At 42.5% G+C, this 18,588-nt stretch overlaps 5 protein-coding genes across 5 annotated transcripts; 4 read left to right on the forward strand and 1 right to left on the reverse strand.

Annotated features, from left to right (window-relative positions):
- Positions 1–1,873: 1,873 nt before the first annotated feature.
- LOC141846723 (cyclin-D1-1-like) lies at positions 1,874–3,349 on the reverse strand. The gene is made up of 6 exons (XM_074734761.1): positions 3,158–3,349; positions 2,951–3,037; positions 2,629–2,724; positions 2,343–2,544; positions 2,142–2,272; positions 1,874–2,062 (listed from the first exon to the last, which is right to left on the reverse strand). Exons 1-6 carry the CDS (start codon positions 3,338–3,340, stop codon positions 1,874–1,876), a joined length of 888 nt encoding a protein of 295 aa, XP_074590862.1. The 5' UTR covers positions 3,341–3,349.
- A 1,281-nt stretch (positions 3,350–4,630) lies between these two features.
- On the forward strand, positions 4,631–5,902 carry LOC141846787 (zinc finger protein CONSTANS-LIKE 2-like). The gene is made up of 2 exons (XM_074734840.1): positions 4,631–5,323; positions 5,489–5,902. The coding sequence occupies exons 1-2, from the start codon at positions 4,631–4,633 to the stop codon at positions 5,804–5,806; spliced, it is 1,011 nt and encodes a 336-aa protein (XP_074590941.1). The 3' UTR covers positions 5,807–5,902.
- An 867-nt stretch (positions 5,903–6,769) lies between these two features.
- LOC141846758 (disease resistance protein RPM1-like) lies at positions 6,770–10,288 on the forward strand. Its single transcript, XM_074734799.1, has 2 exons — positions 6,770–6,907; positions 8,032–10,288. The coding sequence occupies exon 2, from the start codon at positions 9,028–9,030 to the stop codon at positions 10,054–10,056; it is 1,029 nt and encodes a 342-aa protein (XP_074590900.1). The 5' UTR covers positions 6,770–6,907; positions 8,032–9,027; the 3' UTR covers positions 10,057–10,288.
- Positions 10,289–13,868: 3,580 nt separating this feature from the next.
- LOC141846528 (GPI-anchored protein LLG1-like) lies at positions 13,869–15,060 on the forward strand. The gene is made up of 3 exons (XM_074734571.1): positions 13,869–14,482; positions 14,556–14,612; positions 14,696–15,060. The coding sequence occupies exons 1-3, from the start codon at positions 14,398–14,400 to the stop codon at positions 15,058–15,060; spliced, it is 507 nt and encodes a 168-aa protein (XP_074590672.1). The 5' UTR covers positions 13,869–14,397.
- An 828-nt stretch (positions 15,061–15,888) lies between these two features.
- On the forward strand, positions 15,889–18,551 carry LOC141846529 (uncharacterized). Its single transcript, XM_074734572.1, is given in 7 exon segments — positions 15,889–16,650; positions 16,652–17,567; positions 17,570–18,108; positions 18,110–18,363; positions 18,365–18,400; positions 18,442–18,490; positions 18,492–18,551. Coding segments are annotated over 7 exon segments (2,616 nt in total).
- The last annotated feature ends 37 nt before the right edge of the window (positions 18,552–18,588 follow it).

Below are 18,588 nucleotides of genomic sequence, written 5' to 3' on the forward strand. Positions count from 1 at the left end.
CATAAATTAACAATCTTGAGTTAATTTGATCAGAGTGCTTTTACTAGTTGGATTAGATTGCCCTCTCATTTACGATCTAATTGAGTCAGAGCTGTCGGGCCGGTCGGATTCTGAAAACACTAACTAAAGAGGCTAAAAGCCACTGAAAATTGATCTTCAAATCGCATTGTCCTCCTCTGTGCCAGCATAATGTGCTGTTTGCCATTGTAGAATCATGAATCATCACTTACTATTACCTGATGCTTCTTCAGTCAAATCCAAGCAGGAACCAATCAAGTAGGTATCCATACGTAAGACTGCATCATCCAACATTTCTTCAATTTAGTCCAATAAATAGAGTTCTTATAAAGCTTAATTTAATCTTCTGATGAAGAAAGAAAAGTTGCTTTTATGCATCTGTAGATATCATAACATAATCCTGGCTAACTTTACATGGCCTTTGCCATCATTTGGTATCCAATTGCTTTCATCACTAACAATGGACTTGGTGTGTTGCCATCTAACAGTCCTCTGAACTTGCCATTCCCCACAGCCATCAAACTGTCTTCTCCATTTGCACACCATCATCATGCCAGAAATTTTTAGGGGGAAAAAACTGAAAAGCTAACAGAAAAGAGCAGTGATGAGGGATATTGATGATTATGCACTGTTCAGTATTGTGTTATAATGCCAACTTTTGCCTCCATTATTTCAGGACATACTGCAACATTACACCATGAGCATGAAGTAGAGAGATCCTGCAGAGAGAACCAAAGTTGAAGCACCCTTTATCAAATCATGCTCGCCTTTAAGAAAGAAGACTAAGGAGAGTGAGTGGCATTGGGTCTTTGGCTTTTGGGCTTACTCTTGGGATTCCCTGCATGCTTGATGGACAAAGAGACTGCAGAACGCAGTGGAGGGCATATATAGCAAAGCAAAACAAAGCATTAACATCTCTCTCCCTCTCTCTTTTCAAGAACATGAGAAGGAAATAAAACTACTCTTCTTTCACTAATTTGGAAACATGTCAGGCACGAGGGAATCTAACAGGGTTGGGTTCCTTCTCATTCTCTACCAACTTCCCTGGTTGAAAGTGTTCCCCATTGATAAGGAGCTTAGAAGCACACTGGAGAATGCGTAATGAACAAGTAGATACAGAAGGGGATGAAACAAACAGAAACACACAAATCACATCATTGGAGAATACAAGAGACAAACTGTATAAGAATGAATTAAAGGCATGGCCCCTAATGCACAGAGATGTGTGTGTTTTTTAGGAGTATCTCCAAGTTCGTTAGCAGATTGGAATCGATCTAGCTAACGATCCCGTTTAAAATGACTAGTTGCTTGACCTCCTAACTTTCACAAGTGGTCCAGAATCCAGCTCCCCACAATCTTCAGTAGATTACCTGTTTCACATGTTTATGTTCTTTCAGATGGCCAATGGAAGCATTTGCAGTAGCTTTAGGAACAACCTCAAGATCACTGCCAAGCATGCAGAAAGTGAAAAACACATGCATGAGATACATAATTCATGCTGCTCGAGCAACGAGACCTAAGCAAAACAACAAAAAGAAAACTCTCATCAATGGCAGAGAAGCTTGACCAGAAGCAATGCAACAGTGTGAGATCTGGAACTCGCCGTCAGTTACTTTCTACCCCTGCTCGAATGTAGAACTTACTGCTTTTACCGCAGCCCCACCAAAACCCACCAGCTCACTCTATCCCTTTCCACACTCAATGCAATGAAACAAAGCCCCTCAAATGAATCAACTTTTTCAAGGGCCAAAAAGAAACAAGACATACTGAAGAATCTGCATATTGGTAGAGATACATAATCTAAGGCTCCTCGTTTTCATTTTATTTCTAGCAAGGTCTCTCCCTCACTAGCCACTCAATCACAACTGTGGCTGCTATGCTTCCTTCTCTTGTTTGGTAGAGACGTGGAAGAAGACGATGAGGTTCCTGAGTCCCTTTTGGCCGGACTAGTTACTTTGTGCTGTGAGAGAATGACTGGAGACTTTCTGAGCCTTCTTTCTACGACAATTCTTCGCATCGTTCGGTAGCAATTTGAAATCCTCTCCTAAAAGGCCAAATTTCTACGCTGAGCCTAGAGCCATCCATCGATTAATTACAAATTATGGACCATATCTATTAGTTACCTCTGTTAGCCCAGCGAACCATGATGCTGCGATCGTAGGACCAACAATGGCTAGATCTTGCGTCTCGTCGACTGCACAGATTATTGCAGCTGCTGCAAGTTCCGATGGGGAATGACTCGTGATGTCAATCTCTGTTCCAACAAAGACTTCAGATCAAAAAAGCACTGCAGATTCTATTGCTGAGGTTAGCTCAGTTATTACCCTGCATCGAAGATAATATGATTTGTGCAGCCTTAGAAACTAAGGTTTTTGCTCTTTTACTCGTTGGGTCAACCTGGAGAGCAAAGAAGTTGATAAAGGTGAAGGGAGTCACGGCACGAAGCCTCCAATCTAACGCAGCGAGCACGAGAAGCTCCATGCGAAGCACAGTGCGAGGCTCGAAGATGAACTTTGCACCTTCAACCTATACGATTAACACAGCTTAATTCACGCATGCATGCTTGGTGAAGTAGATCGTAGCAGCGATCTTAGTCCTTAGCTCAATCACCTGGAGGTCCAGAAGGGTCGGGACTAGTGTTTCCTCCATTTTTACAGCAAGGGAGAGGCAGGCCACTGACAAGAGCTGCAGTGCCCATCCATTTTGCTGGCACAGAACCACCGTTAGCAATTGCAGGCCACGCAGAAGTTTACATTCGATCATTCATGACTTCCATATCGTAAAATTTTACTGGGAAAATTTTTGCGGAATTCTAATGCATCAACAGCACTACAGCAGCAAGAGTTCTGCTTATTTCTTTACTCTGATTAGAATGGAGACCTTCTAATCGGAATCAGATGGAGAAGAATTGGGTGAAGGGAGATTGATCTACCTGTAGGCGATGGAAGGAGAGGAAGCGATTCAGGTAGATAACGGCGAGGTAGGCTGTCAGTGGGCTGAACCGATAGTAAGCACGAACCTACGAAAAGCAACCAAACGTACGCCAAGACGATGGTGGCCGGCGCAGGCGCATGTTAGCAAGTGGGGGAGAAGAGAGTTCTAAGATGAACGGAGCGCCGGTGAGAGAAGAGATCAGAACCTTGAGAATCCATTCGACGGTGGCGCGCCGGGCGGAGTGGTCAACGGAGTCGGCGGGGAACCTGGTCGAATCGACTTCCGGCTCGCCGTCTACGAATACGGCGAGGGAGTCGGCGAGTTCGCCGGCGTCGTCCTCGCAGAGGAGGTTGAAGTAGCTGGATGAGGCTGGCGGCGATGGAGGCATGGTGGGAGGAGAAAGAGCCAGCTAGTCATTGATTTTCCATCACCGCGGAGCACCAGAACCCGGTGGAGACGGAGAAGAAGAGAAGACCCGAGAGACTCAAACGGTAAGTATAAGCAATGGTTCACGTGTCCTTAAATAGGGAGAAGGGTTTTATTTAACCTTGAAGCAATTCCCATTAATATTATTATTTAAAATTTTTACATATTATTTAATATAAATTAATTTTATTCAAAAAAATATGACATGATAATTTATTATTATAATATATTTGATTTTAAAACCGATTGACAAGCTCTTTGAAGTTCCTTAAAACCACAAAAGATTGACAAGAATAACATATTCAGAAACAACTGAAACAAACATATTCAACAAAAAGCTGAGAATTCTGAAATAAGTAGCATAATTAAACAATCTCATATCTGATACAGTTGTTGTTTAGCTCCATTCACAATCAAAATATCTGAACTCTCAAGGGTTACTGAAAGCATAATTTAATTAGGTCAGTATCAACATGCATGCATGTTACGTGATTCCAAACAAATAACAATACTTAAGTTTGTGTTTATCTTCTGTAATTAATTGACCTCTCAAACATCTTTTTTCAGTTATTGTTTGAAGGAATGCAACACCACGTACGATTCTCCTATGCTTAGCCACCCATGCATCGTCGACGTCCCTCTCGATCGATGTTTACGTGCATCCGAAGATAGATATTTATGCTGCATGGCTGCTTTATCCATGTGGCTGATAGATATTTCAGAGGTCATAATATCTTCTTCCTCTTCCAATGCCTTGAGCATTCGCCCCTCGATCGAGGTTCCAAACCCTGCAACCATGGCCATAAGTCCCTCACCCTTTTGGAATCCTCTTTTCCTTTTATTTTTTTGTCTTCTTTCTTTCTTTCTCACTGGCCATAAAGCCATGGCATTTATATCAAGATCGTGAGAGAATTTAATGAGTCAACACTCTCTCACTTATTTTGGCTTTTGGTTGGATGCCCAAATCCCTCAATCTACGCGACCATGGATTCCAAAAGGAGAAAGCCTGCGGGCCCTGCGGTGGAGCCCACCTTGGAGCTCGGCCGACCACTAGGCCGAGCCTCGCCCTCTCCCTGCGTTCCACGTGTCGATCGTTAGATTCTCCTTTTTTTCTGTCGTCGCAGTGTTATTAGGAGGCGAAGGCCGCCGCCAGTGCAAATCCAAATCCAGTCCCGCGAGTGTCTTCTCCCATGAGCACGAGAGGTTGTGCAATCGCGAGCGCGCCGCGTGTCTCCGCCGTCGTTCTCGCTCGATGATGGCTGGCTTCGGCGGACCTGGCGGCCGCAGCGCGCGGGCGTGCGACGCGTGCCGGACGGCGGCGAGTGCGGTGTACTGCCGGGCGGACGCGGCGTTCCTGTGCGGCGGGTGCGACGCGAGGGTGCACACGGCGAACCGCGTGGCGTCGCGGCACGAGCGCGTGTGGGTGTGCGAGGCGTGCGCGGTCGCCCCCGCCGCGCTCGCCTGCCGCGCCGACGACGCCGCGCTCTGCGCCGCCTGCGACGCCGAGGTCCACTCCGCCAACCCCCTCGCCCGCCGCCACCACCGCGTCCCCATCCTCCCCCTCGCCGGAACCCCCTTCCTCTCCCCGACAGAGGAGGAGCACCGCCACGCCCTCGAGGACGAGGCAGAGTCGTGGCTATTGATCAATAGCAAGAACTGCGACAACCCTGCGGCCTTATTCGGCGTCGATCTGGTGGATGAGTACTTGGACCTCGTCGGCTACGACAACAACGCCTGTAACGAGATCCACGATCAAGAACAACAACAACTCCATCATCATCTGAGCGAGGGCGTCGTTCCTTCGCCTCTTTGCTTACTAACTGTCCAAGATCATCAAGAATTGCAGCAGCAGCAGCAAGAGGAAGGTTATGGATTGGAGTTGGAATACGAGGTGTCGAATTGCATTGCCGGATTCAGCTGCCCTGACAATTCCCTCAGCCACAGCGTGAGTCATTCTTATCAAATTATAGTAGAAATCATAATCAAGTTTCAGAAACCTTCTCCTGTAGTAGATGATGATTGAATTGAGCTAAAATTTCACTGTGTAAATAACTGTGTTCGATACAATGGAGTCCTCTTTTGATGTTGCTATTCTAAAGCTCATTCTCAGGTATCCTTTGCATCCATGGATGCGAGTATCGTGCCGGACACTACAATAACAGACATCTCGAACTCACACGGACCGATCAAGCTCCTTCCTTGCTCTCCACTGCCGCAAATGGCACCCCAGTTTCCCATGTACAGGGAGGCCAAAGTGCTCAAGTACAGAGAGAAGAGGAAGGCTAGGAAATTCGAGAAGACCATAAGGTATGCATCAAGAAAGGCATATGCCGAGATGAGACCGAGGATCAAGGGCCGGTTCGTGAAGCGGCCGGATGCAGAGCACAAGCCATCAGATGGAAGCTACGGCATTGTGCCTTCTTTCTAGTGTTTGTTGAACTAGCAGAAGAGTTTCAGTCAGTGTTATTGGCCAAATCTAAGAAATGGATAGAGATATTGCTAGATATACATAGTTAGATAGATGTAAGTAGCTATGAAATTTGAGTTTATGTAAGATTTTCTATTGACTTAGCCTGCTTTTTTTGTTGAAACATCGTAAGTATCCCAAAACTGTATGTGAAAAAGGAAGAAGAGGGAAAGAAAAGAATGTGGTTGCTAGCCAAAGACATTAAACAAGAAAAAACTCGTGCCAAGCAACCAAAGAAGAAGGATTGTGTACTTGCATCCTTCCTCTGTGATTGCTAGCCACCAAATTGAAAAACAAGGGAGCATATGTGCCAAGAACTCAAAAGGTAAAGCTTAAAGGCAATCCTTTTTCATGGTGCAAAAACTATTCTCTCTTCTCCTTTGGCCCCCTTCTTTCATGAAAACGACAAAAGGAGAGCATAAAGCCCACTGAGAAAATCGACACTGCAATGGAACAGTAAGTAGTAAGAGACAGCTGAAGAGTTAGACAAATTTAGCAATTTAATCAAAATTATTTTAAATTGAGCTCATCTATCGTAAGGCCAAGCACAAGGGAAGGACAAGATACGACTACAAGGGAGAAATGGAAAAGACAAATGGCGATTTAAGAGCTTCAGCAACCAACCAAAATGATGCTTTCATTTAAGAAGAAAAATGAGTGCAGAAAGCAACCTCACTTGATTCTCTTGAACTATTCCACCTATGCAATCCATTTCAGTTTGAACCTAAACCAGAGGATGATGTGTGTCTGTAATAAATAGGTTATTATACACACAACAAGTGGAGGAACGACTTGGTATGAGAGCCATTCAATATGCACAAGATTATCAGAAGAATGGAAAACAAATTCGTCTTTTAGTTTTAGTTGCGTGAGACATTGCAAATTGACTCCTTGTAGGTCAACTCTTTTTCTAAAAGAAATATCTAAAGACCCAGGCATAGCAAAGCCCCATTGGTTCTCCAGCACCATCTATAAACAGAGGAAGCAAGAGGAAAGGAAGTATCGAGCATTGAGAGTTAAGACAGAAGGCAATCGAGGCCGAAAAGTCTTTAAGTAGTGAAGGTACGTTAAGTTATACTCAGTATTGCTCGACAACTTATCTCTTAGGAAGATTTTCCTCTTATTTATATTCATTAATGAAAATTTATGTGCATTCTTACATGAATACTGTCAAGAAATCAAGAAAAGCACTTCAGATGATCACAAATATAATGGAAACTCTTAGTGTATTAAATTGGGTAAAAATAAAAATAGTGCCTTATAACAATTATGACATAATCAATACACTGTTATAGCAACTATGTATATATAGTATTTTTGCTACAATAATTTTGATCGAGTTTAATTTTTTCTTTGACTAAATTGATAAAAAAAAAAATTTGTTAAAAAAGTGTTATATATGTAGTAATTTTGCTTTTCATAGATGCTATGAAAATACTTGAAGAAGGGTATTTTTAGATGAGAAATATGTGTTAAAACGTTGTTTTGACATTTAAAAAAAATCAATATATATTTTTATGAAAATGATAATAAAGAGTGCCTTTTTTAATTTTTGATGTATTAATTTGTTAAAGATGGTAAGAACATTAATAGCTAGGAAAGATATTGTTGGGATTCTAATATTGGAAATACATAAAAAAAATCTTGAGATTATAAGATTGAGATATCTATATTGGTATGAGAATTTTTGGATAAAGTCCAAAAATAAAACCAGTAGAATATGAGTCTAAAATGAACAATATTATATCGTTTTGGAGATATACGTAAATTCCATTGGATCTAACGAATCTAATAGACATATGAACATTTTAGTGAGTTACTTGCTACTTATAAAATGTGTTGAAAGATTCGACCTCCCCATATCATAATGAACTTTTAAAGCAATTTTTTTTGGAGTTCCTTCATATATGAAACACTCAAAAATGTTCTTTTACATCTCAGGGCACTGTAATTTTATGATTTGTAAACCACAAACTACTTTGCAAAGCAATATATAGTTTGAAAATTTCTACTAGTTTTCTTCATTTGATCTATATCTATCTTCAAAGAAGAAAACTAAAAATTTGTATTAAATCTTTTGGTGGATATCTGAGCTAGAGTTCATTTACTCGATCCAGTTTTTTCAATCATGAATTATCTATCGATCACAAGCAGAGAAACTTATGCATTAATTAAACTTGTTGCAGAGATCGGAGCTGAACGAGAGCGCAGATAAATAAAATGGATTCTCTGATCGATTCCGCAGTGTCCGTTTTAGAAGGCTACTTGTCGAATATGCTGGCCAATTGGTCCTCCCTCGGGTTCCAACGAGCTATCAAAGACCTCACGCTGGCCAATCGGTCCTCCCTCGGGTTCCAACGAGCTATCAAAGACGTCGGAGGCTCCGAAATCGATATCGAGTATGAACTGGAAGAGTTGGGCAAGGAGCTGAAGAGCATGCACTCATTTCTAAGAGAGGTGGAGCAAAACACAACCGGCGGCGCTCTCACCGCTTGGGCAGAGCAGGTGCAAGAAACGTCGTGGAAGGTGGAGGACATGTTTGAACAAATGGTCTACTGCGGACGCGGCCAAGTCTGGGATAAATCCTGGAGATCGATAGCTCAGAACTACATGGCCACCCATTTGGAGAATATCAAGAAGGAATTTAAACATGAAATTCCAGAGAGAAGGAAGCGATATCAAGGTCAAAAAATGGCGCCACGAAGACATGTTAACTGGGTGGCTCCTGCACGAGACCAACGTCGACGTCCTGAGGAACATAGCGATCTCCATTTGCGGCATGGGCGGTCTGGGCAAGACGGCCCTCGCGATGAATGTCTACAACAAATCAGGAATCAAGGAGTGCTTTGATTGCTCTGCTTGGGTTTCCGTATCCAAATCTTGCAGCCTCGACCAGCTTATGGGAAGCATCGTAAGGCAAGTGACCAACGATGACATCGGCCCAGACAGAAGCAGGGAAGATATGCTAAGCTTGCTGCAAAACTCCCTTCACCGTATTAGACGAGCGAATAACTGCAGTAGATGACACCACACGTCGCCTATCTATCCAGAAGAGCATCAAGGAATCCCCTGTTTCCCTTCCAAAAGGCAAAAAGACAACAGTGGGAGACAACGTCATCTCCCGCCTTCGATCTTTGTTCTTCTTTTCAGGTGACGAGGACTCTGCTGCTGCTTTTGTGAAAATGTCCCCCAATTTCATGCTCTTGAAGGTATTGGAATTGAGGAATCTTCCTATTGCCCATGTTCCAGATGAAGTGGCTGATCTTTTTAATTTGAGGTACTTGAGCTTGAGGCGAACTAAGGTGGAAAACCTCCCCAAGCACATCGACAAACTACAGATGCTTGAGACCTTGGATGTGAAGGGAACGAGAGTTGCATACATTCCCCGAAGGATCAGAAAGCTTACGAGACTACGGCACCTGCTAATGGACCAACCGAGGCTCCACACCAAGGACGGCATCCTAATTGATTTCGTCACAGATCATTCGTGGGTGTGGCAACTGAAAGACTTGTTGACTCTGAAAACAGTCCGACTAGATTCTTCAATCATCGAGGACATGGCAGAACTGATCCATCTCAGGCGTCTTGCGCTTGCGAACCTTAAAGAAAAACAGTGGTCTGATCTTTGCAAGTCCTTAAGCGCGATGCGGGAACTTCTCTCCCTCAGTATAAAAGCTGCACCGGCCGACGCATTGAAGTTGGAATCACTGTCTTCCCTGCCTCCTCAACTCCAGAAGCTCGTAGTGGATGGACGCATGCAGAAGCTCCCAATGTGGTTCGGCTTCCTAACTAGCCTCACACACCTCTACTTGATTGATTCTCAACTGGGCGATGAAGAGTCGAATCCCCTTCCTCTTCTCGGGGAATTAGATAATTTATTGCACTTGACGCTTCGAAGGGCGTACGACGGGAGCCGTCTCTGCTTCGTCGCGCAACAGTTTCGGGGCCTGAAATCACTCAACATCGAGGAGCTTGAGTGTCTGCGTGAGTTGGAGGTGGAGGAAGATGCTTTGCCGAGCCTGTGTGCGTTGCATCTTTGCCGCTGCAGAGGTCTGGCGAGAATTGAAGGTGTGCATAAGCTTCCCTCTCCTTGTCTCATTTACTTGCAGGAAATGCCGGATGAACTTTCGTCGCAACTCGGAGGAGACAGCCGAGTGAAGAGAAGCCATGGTTGGAAGTCAGTCTGCAACTCAATAGCATGGCCTGTTTAGTTAAAGAGTTATTAGTGGTCTGGAGCATGTTCGACAATTAAAGGTTAATTAGTGGATGCTAATCTCATTAAGGAGTATGTATTATGGAGTTAATTAGAGGGTTAATCTTCATTATCTATTATGGAATTACTGAATTAGTGCATATCTAGTCATTGAGGAGTTAACGGGTTAGTGGCTAAGTTATTTTCAGTCATGTATTAGTCTATTAATAAACTATTTGCTGTCAATAAAAGTCTATGAGAAAATTCTATCTTCTTTGTCTTTTTCAAATTCTTAACCTTCTATTATTACATTTTGTTTGGATTGGATGAGAGAAGGTTAAAGAGGAAGAAAGAAAAAAATAAAATATGTATGTTCTTCTTATTTATAAGCGATGAAAGATTTATTAATGTGTTATCTTATTTGGAAAGAAAGGAAGAAGAGGAATAAAAGTTAAATAAATAAAATTATAAAAATAACTTCATTTTTTAAAAAAGATAACGCGTGTAGAAAATAGAAAAAAAATTATAAAATTCTATTAATATTACACGTAAAAATTAGGATATAAAAAATTTAAAATAAATAATATATGTTGTTTGGATAAATATCTATTTTGGAAGAGAAGAAGAAGAGTCCTTGAGGAGGAAAAGAAGAAAATTAAGACTATCTGTCTCTATCCTCTTTAGTCTTGTCTTCAGAGAAATATGTGGCAAGGATCGACATCGACTTCGTGGAGTGCAAGTGATTAGACACTAAACGATAACGACGTGTGTTGTATAAAGAGCAACGGCGTAAAAATGAAACATCTTAAAATATAAATAAAATGAGTATAAAATATTTTTAAATTTCTTTTTCCTTTTTTTACATTTCAAATTGGAATGTAAGATATTGCAATGATTAAGAGTATGCAAAGGTGAAGCTTGCGCTTCTCTTCCTTTCTCCTTCTTAACTCATTTCATCCCAAACAAAGATCAAAATTATCTTTCCTTCTTCTTCCCTCACCTCCTCTCAAACAGAGAGTTGTTGTATGAGTGTATAAAACTTTATATATTTTTATTATCAGTGATGTCAAGAGTTAAAGTTTTGAATTGAGTAAAAATGAAATTAATGACTTCTAATAATTTCATGCAATTAATCCTCCCACGCTTTGATGGATACTATGATCATTAGAACATGCTCACGGAGAACTTCCAAAGTATAGTAAGAACAAAGAAGTAGAAGCTTCAAACATATTCGTTTCAAGTTCGAAATGTTTTAATGAAATAAAGAGAATCAATTACACTATCGTTAACAAAATACAGTTCCTTAGTGACAATTAAGATAGAAATGTTCTCATTGTTGACAGTGAAAATCCCAACAAATTAAGGTTATAGATCTTCCCCATGCAAGCGTTTCAACCCGATCGATATTCAAGAAAGGAACACAGTGTCAAATTTCTTTGCTAATTAACCTTTTTAAAAATATTAGTTTCAACCAGGAGTTAGATCATCTTGGATTTTACCATATGATAAAGATTATTATCGTAAATAAAACAAACGGCTATTTCGCATTATTAAATTATTTTTTCAAATTAAAAAAAATGAGAGGAATTTTTCAACTTGGATAAAGATCGACAAGCCATGGAATCATGGATTTGGGGGAGAAATTATTCATCAAACAAAGATAAATTTTTGTTTTTTCACTGAATTATCCAGAATAAATATCCATATCGGGAACAAATTCCATCTTTCAACCAGATATCCACATTCCACAGATCAAACCGAAGAAGAAGAATCGATCTCAAATCCGAACCGATAAGAAACATCAAATCGATTAAAAGGAAAGAAATCTATAAACCCTAGAATCTACCAATCCGAAACTCCCCTGCCGAAGTCCAATGTAAGCATGCGAAATGATCCAGAGAATGAGGGGAATCAAGGAAAGAGTAAGAGCGTGCCTCTCAGAAAGAAGGCGGTGCAGCGCCGGCGAGGAAGGGCCGGCCGTTGAGGGATCCGGGCGTAGGCGGCTCCTGGAGGTGTAGAGCGTCCCGGATCTTGTGGAAGCCGTGGGAGAAGATCCCGAACCCGAAGACGAAGCCGACGACGATGATCGCCAGCAAGAGGAGGAAGCAGAGGCAGCAGCACCTGCTCGGGCAGCACATGGCGCAGTGTCGATGGATCGAGTTGTCGAGGATGAAAAAGGGGCAAGCTTTGTGGATCTCTAGGAGGCTACAACGATGAAGAGAGTTTATACATAATTTTTAATTTTAATAATTTAATTTTTATCTTTTTATAATCCATATATTTAGGATTCGATATTATGTATATTTAACGATCGATTTTTAAATAATAATCTTTAATCAAATTTTTATTTATTTTTTAAATATTTTGCAATTTTAATAAGTTTATGAATGTTCATATTGTTGTTTTCTAATATTTTATAATTTAATTATGCTAACACTATTAAAATAAAGCTACTTGTCACAATAGATTTCCGTCACAAATTTTATGACGGGAATCTGGACCGTTCGATTTTAAAATTAAGATTAAATCCAGGCCGTAGATTGAATGGATGATTGCGATGACCTGGATTTAATCTTCTATTTTAAAATCGAATGATCCAGATTCCTGTCACAAATTTGTGACGGGAATATGTTGTGACAAGGATTACCTCTCTTTGCATAAAACAGCAAAAAATACTATAGACATTTCTGAAAAAGGAAAATAGAAAAATAATGGTTTTTATGTGTGCGCTAAATTAAATATACCGGACCGGAAAAAAAAACTAGTGATTGTTGATGTATTAATGCACCTAATTAAATTAATTAAATCTCTTAATTAGATTATCGCAGAGTAGCTGAAAAATATTATATTAATTTTTTAAAGAGGTAAAATATTAAAGATAATTAATAATTCTTTATAACAATTTAGGGAGGGAGAGCATAAATAATTAATCTTGAGTGATGCAGAATAATAGAATAAATTTTTAAAGATAGATATCAAAATATGATATTTTATATGTCAAATCGAAATTTATTCTGATTAATTAAATATTATACGTGTCAAATCGAAATTCATTAAGAATCTATAACATGTCAATTTCAAGCCCAAAATACGTTGTTTAAAATTTTTTCAAAGGTCCGAAAGAATTTTAGCCCATTTGTAATCTTTTGTATTGGAGATAGAATTTGAAGGCTTTTTCATCATCTGAATATTTAGGATTTGAATATTTAAACACCTGTTGAATTAATTTGGATGAATTTGGATCCATTATAATTTTCAATCGTCATCTTTTTCTTTGGGAACAATGTATTTATTTTTCTATTTTTTTATATTATATTAATATTATTTTCGACAAATTAATGAGACCAATAACTTTTCGCTACGTCAATAAGCCATAAAGGAGACCAAAGTCAACCACCATCTACCCGCCAACAAAGTCAACGATCCTAGCCCAATGTCAACGTCTTCCCAGCTACTCAATTATGCCTTGCGGCTCTCGTCTTGCGAAGCCGTTCTTAATTCCAGGCTTCTTTAGCTGACGAAAATGCTTTCATCTCGCCTGAAAAGCAATATTTAAGTTTGATTAAACTGAAATGATGTTGAAAAATTCTAAATTGCTATACGAAGATGTGATGGGAATCCACCTAATTTGTCGCCCTGATAAATGTCAGCACTGTGCTGCCCCGATCGCGATTCCTGGGAAGGGAAGCCAATCCCCATCAACATTGATTAAGCTTGCAGCAGAGCTTATCGCTCCTGTTCCTTAAACCTTAAGCAAATTAACATCAACGATATAGCGTCTGCATCGTCCTCTTCCTATAAATTCTGAGCAACGGAGGAGATGGAGAGATACAGAGCCATGGAGATCATGGAAAAGATCGGAACGATCCAAGGCCTCGGGGGAGAAGCCATGTACTGCGTCATCGTCGCGTGGCTCTCCATCGTCTCCTGGATCATATTCTACTGCGTCGACGACGACGACGCCGGACGGCGGCGCCGGAAGCGCCGGCCACCTTCGCCGCCGGCAGTGACTAAAAGCTCGCCCCTGTTTTAAATGCTTTATAGCGAATACTACAAGTTGATAATGTTTATCTGTAATTAATTCTGCAATCTGCGCTGTATGGTGAGAACGATCGATCGAGCTCTTCTTCTGAAATTTTCTGAAAAAATACAATTGCGAACTGGTCAGATGATTGCTGAAAGCTGAACTGTAAAAATAGCATGTTCTTTTATTAGCTCTAGCGATCGATCATGGCCTCCTCTGTTCCCCGACTTGTGCGGCCGCAGCAAGTCCCCTCCTCTTCTATTCCCATTCCTCCGCTTCTCTCGTTGCTTCCCCGTCTATCTCTTCCTTTCCCCCTCTGTCTGGCGATAGGAAGAGATGGATTTCGTTCTGAAGGTTTTCCTCCCCACTGTTCTTCTCGTCGTCGTAGCGCGATCGGCGGCCGCTTCTACCTTCATCTCAGGTATGAATTGTCACCATGGTTCGTGATTTCGTCCTTCTGTTCCGAGCTTACCAATTGGCTCGCCTTTGCATAGATAATGCTCTCGAATCGCGCGGCTCTGCGGGGAGAAGTTTGCTTCAGGCTCAATCGAGTAATAAATTGTGCAACATTTCCCTCTTCTGATCGTCGATGAGCTTGCTTCAGATACATTAATTTCTGCTCATGCTTATTTAGGTTGCTCTATCGACTTTGAGAACCTGAACTACACGGTGATCACCAGCCAGTGCAAAGGGCCACAGTACCCTGCCAAGCTCTGCTGCACTGCGTTCAAGGAATTCGCGTGCCCTCACGCTGATCAGTTGAACGACGGCAGAAATGACTGCGCCACCACCATGTTCAGTTACATTAACCTCTACGGAAAGTACCCGCCTGGACTTTTTGCCAGCGAGTGTCGCGAAGGCGCTGAAGGTCTCGCTTGCGATGCTCTTCCACCGGCTTCAGACAATGCGGATGCAAGCACTGGCTCGACGATTCAAAGCTTATTCTCCCTCGCAGTGCAGCTCGTTCTCTTTCTTGGAAGTGTAGAGTTTCTTTGTTGACGAAACTTGGGATTCATATAACATTTCTCTAATAATATATTTCTTTTTACTGAAACTGTCTAATTCTGTTATGCTTCTGGTTAATCCTAAAAATTACTGGAGGAAATTTATGGCGTCTCTCACTGCAATTGTTCTGCACCTACAGAGAAAGCTTTGTCCTGTATGTTTACTCCCTACTGTTGCAGACTGCACGCATGAGACAGCTCCAAAGAACATTTATTTCCGTGAAGACAATCCCATGGCTGAACATTGCTTTTGAGCTCTTGGAGCAGAATCTAAACACAGTAATCACAAGCAATACAAGTTTCAGAGTATCAACTATCATATCAGCGAGAGAGAGAGAGAGAGAGGGGAAGTTGACTGGTCCTTGCTCCAAATACCACGGCATGGGATTTGGAGCCACACCTGTCTTCTTCTGCTCCACTGAATCCCTCTGCCAATAATGTCTGAGCCCTGGTTCCCCTCCCAATGTCTCCCGCCACTTGCCAAGACTTGGCGTGCAGCCCTGCGACGTGAATTGAAGGAACCCCCACCCAACGCATAGAACAAGGCCAAGAACAGTATCTTTGTATTGTTTATTCCAATGATTTTTATTTCAAACCTGAGCCATGTGAGCAATACAGAGAAGACGGACCAGATTCATGTATCTCGAGCCTTGCCGTGCCCTTGTGCTTTGGTGAGGAAATGGAATTGGATCTTCGAATTTTGAGCTTTAGAGCATGAAATCAGCCTTCTTTGTAAGTTCTTACTTCAGCTTATGATCTTTTCTTCCTTTTCTTCGATCTTATTCTGCTTTAGTGGTGAAGAAAGGGAGAGCTGTGGCTACCCATGGATGAATCAGCTTCTCATTCCTCCGAACAATGCACATCTACGCTGACCATTAGAATAGCTGGGCCTTCGTCGGAGAATGGAGAGAAATCTGTGCCAATCTCTCCGGCCATCTCTCTCTCCCCACACCTGAACTCACCTTCTCCTCCATCGTCTGCATTCGTTTCGGCTCTGCAATCTCCGTATATTTCTCCGAGAGCGTTGGAACCTCTGAATGGGAATCACAGCTACTCCACAGCTACGATGCCGTCGACCACATCAAACTCCGCTTCGCATTCCGATGACATCCCGAGCACTTCCTACACTCCTCCTTCGGAAAGGTCTGATTTTGTTGCAGACCAAATCGAGCAAAAGCCCAAGTTTTCCGATGCCGTGTTGCCTCGCATATCGTTCTCCTTCCCGGTTCCTCGCACCTCGCTCACAAGAGGCTCGGTGTCTCCTCCTTCCAACCTGAAGCTCCATGGCTGTGATGTCTATATTGGGTACAACGGACACAACCACGTCCTCGTTCGCTTCTGTAGGTGGCTAAAGACCGAGCTTGAGCTCCAGGGAATAGCATCGTTTGTTGCTGACCGGGCGAAGTACTCGGATTCTCAGAGCCATGAAATCGCAGACCGGATAATATGCTCTGCTGCCTTTGGCGTCATCGTGGTGACTCCATCAAGCTTTCTAAATCGTCTCAGTGTTGAGGAAATTAGGTTCTTTGCTCAGAAGAAAAATCTGATTTCAGTTCTGTTCGACACCGAGCTCTCTGAGATTGTTCAGCCTTTCAAATGAGAGGATGGAGGGTAAGGAAAGCAGAGAAGCATTGGAAGGTTTTACAAACTGCAACGAGTTCAAGATTGAAACAAATGGTAGCAATTGGAGAAGCTGCATATCCAAGGTTGTGGCCATTCTAAAATCAAGGCTTGGAAGGAGGAGCATTGCAGAGGTAGAAACTGATTTTGTTGAGGAATTGCCCTTTCCTCGAAATGACCATTTTGTGGGTAGAGAGAAGGAGGTGGCAGAGATTGAAGCTGCTTTCTTTGGGTGCATCGAAGCTCATGAAATGGAATGCCCAAAGCCTTCCCTGACAAGGGGCAGCTCGAGTGATGGATTTGCTGACGAGGAAATTGATACAGTTAGAACAAGTAAAAAGTATATAAGTTTGGAGATGAGGAAGTGCAAAGAGCCTACTTTAGAGGCTTGGATTGAACCAGTAATTGAACTACCAAGCAAAGGAAGAAGCCTTCAGAAGCAGCGATCGAAGCACAAGAAATCGCGATGCGGTGCTAACAAAGGCCATGGAAATGCTAGTGTGTTCTGTGTCAATGGGAGCTCGGGCATTGGTAAGACAGAGCTTGCCTTGGAATTTGCCTACAGGTATGCTCAGAGATACAGGATGGTGCTGTGGATCGGTGGTGAAACAAGGTACTTGAGGCAAAACATCTTGAACCTGTCCTTGAAATTGGGATTGGACCTCAGTGCAGAGGCAGAGAAGGAAAGAGGGAGGATAAGGAGCTTCGATGAACAAGAGTTCGACGCATTCCTACGGGTAAAGAGGGAGCTCTTCAGAGATATCCCTTACTTGCTGGTTATTGACAACCTTGAGACGGAGAAAGAATGGTGGGAAGGGAAAGATTTGCATGATCTCATTCCAAGGAACACTGGAGCTACCCATGTCATCATCACCACTAGGCTACCAAGGTCATGAGCTTTGAACCCATGCAACTTCCGCCACTCTCACTCGCAGAGTCGCTGTTGCTCCTCAAAGGGAGGAGGAAGAAGGACTACACCAGTGAGGAAAGTCAAGTGCTGAAAAAATTTGATGAGAGGTTGGAGAGATTGAGCTTTGGGTTGTCAGTGGTTGGATCACTTCTTTCAGAGCTTCCCATTTCACCATTGGAACTGCTTGAAGCAATTGATAGGATCTCAGTCAACGATGGCAATTGTTTGTCGTGGGGAAATGAGGATGGCTTCTGGAGGAGCAACAGTTTCTTGATGAAAACCCTGGTGTTCTGCTTTGCAGTGGTGGATCAAGCTACAGGAAGAAGCCTTGCGTCAAAAATGGCCCAAACTGGTGCATGGTTTGCTTCCGTTCCAGTTTCTTCAAATCTATTAGCGGCCGCCTCCAACAACTTGCCTACAAAAGGAAGCTTTTGTCAATGGGGGAAAGATCTCACTGATGCGTTCCTTTGTGCCTCCAGGTGCTGTTTAGCAGCTAGTCAAGCAAGAAAGAGCTGAAGTAGACTCTGCTATGCTGCTGGTGAATCTCGGCCTGGCAAAGAGAAGCACGAGACAGCCAGGTTGCTGGATCCAACTCCATCCAATCACCCAAGTGTTTGCCAAAAGGAAGGGCGGGCTGCCGCCGGCGAAGGCTGCAGTGCACGGAGCCATGAGGGCTGGCAATGCTGCAATGAACTTGGATCACCTGTGGGCTTCAGCATTCCTCGTCTTCGGCTTCAAACAAGAGCCACCTCTCGTGCAGCTCAGTGCAGGACATGGTCTTCTTCATCAAAAAGACTGCCCTTCCTTTGAAGGGGAAGCAACTCAGCCCTGGACTCTGCGAGGAAGAGAAACTTGTGTTAGCATTAGGACCGTGATGCTAGGCCATAACCATGCTCATGACCTTGGCGGCACAGGAAACACTGGCCAAGCTGGTCAGATTTCGACGAAAGATGTGAAAAAAAAAAAGAAGATTAGAATTGAGATTTGATAACA

This window comes from Curcuma longa, chromosome 15, assembly GCF_044706935.1.
Source record: "Curcuma longa cultivar G26 ecotype Majalengka, Jawa Barat chromosome 15, ITB_CL_G26_1.1, whole genome shotgun sequence".
NCBI lineage: Eukaryota > Viridiplantae > Streptophyta > Magnoliopsida > Zingiberales > Zingiberaceae > Curcuma > Curcuma longa.

What these genes read in the sequence shown, in the direction of transcription:
- LOC141846528 (XM_074734571.1), top strand. Translation starts at nt 14,398, where the DNA reads ATGGATTTCGTTCTGAAGGTTTTCCTCCCCACTGTTCTTCTCGTCGTC. An exon ending in CGCTTCTACCTTCATCTCAG is followed by an intron (nt 14,483 to 14,555) that starts GTATGAATTGTC and finishes GCCTTTGCATAG; the next exon opens with ATAATGCTCTCGAATCGCGC. An exon ending in TTTGCTTCAGGCTCAATCGA is followed by an intron (nt 14,613 to 14,695) that starts GTAATAAATTGT and finishes ATGCTTATTTAG; the next exon opens with GTTGCTCTATCGACTTTGAG.
- LOC141846787 (XM_074734840.1), top strand. Translation starts at nt 4,631, where the DNA reads ATGATGGCTGGCTTCGGCGGACCTGGCGGCCGCAGCGCGCGGGCGTGC. An exon ending in ACAATTCCCTCAGCCACAGC is followed by an intron (nt 5,324 to 5,488) that starts GTGAGTCATTCT and finishes GCTCATTCTCAG; the next exon opens with GTATCCTTTGCATCCATGGA.
- LOC141846758 (XM_074734799.1), top strand. Translation starts at nt 9,028, where the DNA reads ATGTCCCCCAATTTCATGCTCTTGAAGGTATTGGAATTGAGGAATCTT.
- LOC141846723 (XM_074734761.1), bottom strand. Translation starts at nt 3,340, where the DNA reads ATGCCTCCATCGCCGCCAGCCTCATCCAGCTACTTCAACCTCCTCTGC. An exon ending in CCGTCGAATGGATTCTCAAG is followed by an intron (nt 3,038 to 3,157) that starts GTTCTGATCTCT and finishes TGCTTTTCGTAG; the next exon opens with GTTCGTGCTTACTATCGGTT. An exon ending in CGACCCTTCTGGACCTCCAG is followed by an intron (nt 2,545 to 2,628) that starts GTGATTGAGCTA and finishes TTAATCGTATAG; the next exon opens with GTTGAAGGTGCAAAGTTCAT.